The sequence below is a fragment of the Echinococcus granulosus genome (genome assembly GCF_000524195.1).
Source record: "Echinococcus granulosus chromosome Unknown EG_S00130, whole genome shotgun sequence".
NCBI lineage: Eukaryota > Metazoa > Platyhelminthes > Cestoda > Cyclophyllidea > Taeniidae > Echinococcus > Echinococcus granulosus.
Window position 1 is genome coordinate 94,561 of NW_020170510.1, and position 3,586 is coordinate 98,146.

Consider the following 3,586-nt stretch of genomic DNA (forward strand, 5'->3'; position numbering starts at 1 on the left):
ACTTGTCCTGCTTTTCGACTCGCCAACCTGTGGATACATTGGGAGCTATACCAGTTTTAAGGCGGGAAATCTGCAAAAAAAGACCTTGAAAGTGGTAATTGCGTAGCGTTTGGGAGATTTTTAAGGCATTTTAGTTAATTTATCATAACCTTTATTTTACTAAAAGTCTTTGAGGCCTCTAAAGTCGTGAATAAGAAACTATTTTCTAGGCATTTGTTTGGAAATCAAATACTTGTCTTTGGAGAAATTGCTACTTTCAAAGGTCAAGGTTGACTTAAGGTTGCATTACTTATCTACCTAAAGAAGAACTTAATAAAAAGCTAAATAAACAGTGGATTCTCAGATAGCTAGGAAATTTATAATTCTCTTTTTTACCGGAGTAGAAGAGTTGATAGAAAGGTAATATAGTAATTTACTTTTTATGTTAGAGTTGGATAAATACAAAACTTGTGCCTTGTCTCCACGTCACTTTTGGGGGGTGCCAATATTGCAACTTTCTTGTTTCAAGACGTTTTCAGTCAACAATCCTTGTGTTAGGTGTAACCATTTACGATTTTATAAAGCATACCGTCCATTAATTCGCCGATGAATGAACGATTAACATAAACATGTTACTTGCTAATAATAAGTAACATGAAGCTTTGTGCCAAAATTTAACAGGGTATGCTACTTTTCATCCTGTAGCTCCTTGAATTTGAGCGAGATCAGTAATATCAGGGAGACATTTTGAAACGTTGATGACACTATGGGAGCGATGATACATGCAAGAACATATTCAACTTACAGACTTTAGTAAAAAAAGCTAAATATAACCTTCCTCTGAGTTCACTTTATTCAAAATAGGTGGTATCCTTAAAACTAAGGCTTACCAAATTTGCAAGATGTAATTATTTTGATTTAGCAAAGCAATTACATCAGTAAAATAATTCATGACTTGATGATGGCTACACATTTTCCTTAACTAAGGTGTGTCAACATTGAAATTTTAGGCTTAGGCTATTTTGAATGTAGGGAATGATGATTAGTGGCCCGGATCAGTGGATCAAGAAACACCTCTTCAAAATCAACGATGAGAGAATTTATTGTAGAATATGATAAAACGTGGACATGAGCATAACTGAATCATATTTTCTACTCCCCTTCATCCATCAACCTTTTGACATAATCTCTTAAAGCCGATCGAGCTTTTGTCCTGGCCAAAAGGAAGAAATCTTTCAGCTCCTTGCAAATAGAAGCCAATTTTTGCCCCATTGGATCACTTGCAAAGAATTCTTTTAATTCGGCTACACTTTTCATGACACCCTTCTTCGCTTTCGAATCGATGTCATCTTCCCTGGAAAAAGGGTAAGTGAGAAATTTAAGTGTATTGGCACACAATGGGAGGTTATAATGCAACTTACGCCACAGCGATGGCCACGAAGGCTACGAGAGCCAGAGCGAGAACAATGTAGAACTTCATTGTGTTTTCTCCCCCAAAAAAGTCACACTCAAGGGCGACAGAGAACTAGCTTATATGCACGTTATCCACTTCCTGTTAAGTCTATGTCACATAAACATGCTCACCAGAGCTGTCCAAGCGGTTTGAACGAATTTGTCGTAGTTCTGTAACTAAATAAGAATATTGGAATACTTAAATCGAAAAGTGTTTCACCTTGTTAGTTTTTCATGAATCTATTCTTCCACACTACTTAACACCTATGTAATGCGCTGGTTTTAACCCCTGGTTTTGGTAAAGGGACACTGCGTCTCCGCCATTGTACCCCTCTGGGTGGGTTGAAGTCGGAGCCGTGGCAGCAGCTCCGATGCCAACTAGAATCCTCTAAACGTTTTTATTGGTGGCCAGCGTTCCTACATCTAGCCCTGTACATGCGTGATGGTCAGCACGATTTCTCGTCTTCTAAACCAGCTTTTCACACAGGACGAAACTGCCAATTCAATAAAATTGCCAAGAAGGGTCAATGACTTCGCGGTCAGGTATCCTCCCAGTTGATTAGAAATTTGATGGCTAGCACGATGGGCCCGTGAGTGTTTCCTTACAGCACTGATTACATTGTGATGGCTGCCGCTAGAGGTTAGGGAAGAAGAGCGCGGTGGACGGTGCTCAAAAGAGGAGAAGGACTATGTAATGCGTCAATTTTTTAACTCTCGGTCTCAGTAAAGGGCCATTGTGCCTTTGTCGGGCGGGCTAGTCTCCGGACACAAGACCTACCTAAAGGAAGTCTTGCAGCGCTCCATGCAAAAAACTGCATTTTGTAAAGACTCTTCAAATTCCCCTCGCCGTAGATGAAACTACTTTGCAAATAAATCCAAACAAAATTCATGAGGCGCAACTCTACTAGCACACATTTCCTTTCGCCTTTTGTGCAAGATCTCGATCCATCATTCATAATTCTGCTATTTTATAACATTTTTCTTAATATGACAAATTCATGAACAGCTTGTCACGTATTTTGCTGTTCTAAATTAACTGGTTTGTGCACACTTTAACGAGTTACTTACCTAAATACTAGTGTGAATTTTTCACCCATCCTAGCCCGATCGACCATGTGTACTAAGTTCGGTCGTACCGGTAACGCAAGACTACCGAATGCGAAATGTTTATCACCTTTCGGAACTTGGCCAAACGAGGACGTGGCCAGTGCCGGCGGAAATCAACAAAGCAAGTGCGATGATTAGTGCATGTTGTTTGGAGTCAAAAACACACGCAATTTGTGCGTTAACGCAAATGCCAATCATGCGGTTATATATAAACAAGCAATAAACAATAGGCGAGACACATTCAAAGGTTATCTACACCCAGGAAGAGGCAAAAAATATGCGAGTATGCAAGATTTATAGGACCAAAGGGTGTTTGTAACTCTTAGCAAGTGGCACAAATCTCTAGTAGTAAAATCGTAGGACGTTTGGGCCCTTATAAAGATTGGCCAGATTTGCTTTGAACAATTGATCTTATCGAGGTGCCAGAAGCTTTGATTGTTGGACATTCAACACCGACTTTTATGTATGTCTTGCGTCTTCTTTTAAAGTCATCTACAATGAACTTCACAAGGGTAGTCAAATACCACAAAAGCCTTTATAAGACAATTATAAACGCCACCTATCGCTACCTATGTCAAAAGATTTCGTTTGCTGGTTTATTTTGAAGACTAGAAGATATCCTGGTGTACCCAAGTGCGGTCATTCTGCTTTTAGGGTGATCGCTTTACAGGTGAAAACCCATTTTGTAAACCGAGGATTTTCTAGGCGCCGTCATAAGTTAAAAAACAAAATAATAATCAAATAAAAACACGCATATATCAACCGAGTGTAGGTTAACTTTCTGATTGGGATGGTTCCTGTTGACTTCTAAAAAGCCTTGTCGACGATACCATCAAACCACTAACAAAATAAAAAACGTGAAGGAATTACTAAAATTACTGTGGATGTGAGTAGCTATGACTATTTGTGAAGAGAGACACGAGTCTGAGATCTAAGCAATGAATTGGGCAAATCATTCTAGACTACTTCATCGCTAAGTGGAAGTAGATCAAAGCTTTGGCTAGGCAATTCAAATGTAAAATAAGTGAATTATTTAATTAAAAAAATC

At 39.0% G+C, this 3,586-nt stretch overlaps 1 protein-coding gene across 1 annotated transcript; it reads right to left on the reverse strand. All coding sequences in view use genetic code 11, as the record gives it.

The window, feature by feature from the left end:
* Positions 1-1,131: 1,131 nt before the first annotated feature.
* Positions 1,132-1,459, reverse strand: EGR_09061 (Antigen B; the record flags this gene model as incomplete). Its single annotated transcript, XM_024498310.1, has 2 exons — positions 1,132-1,333; positions 1,401-1,459. 2 exons carry the CDS (start codon positions 1,457-1,459, stop codon positions 1,132-1,134), a joined length of 261 nt encoding a protein of 86 aa, XP_024347267.1.
* Positions 1,460-3,586: the final 2,127 nt, after the last annotated feature.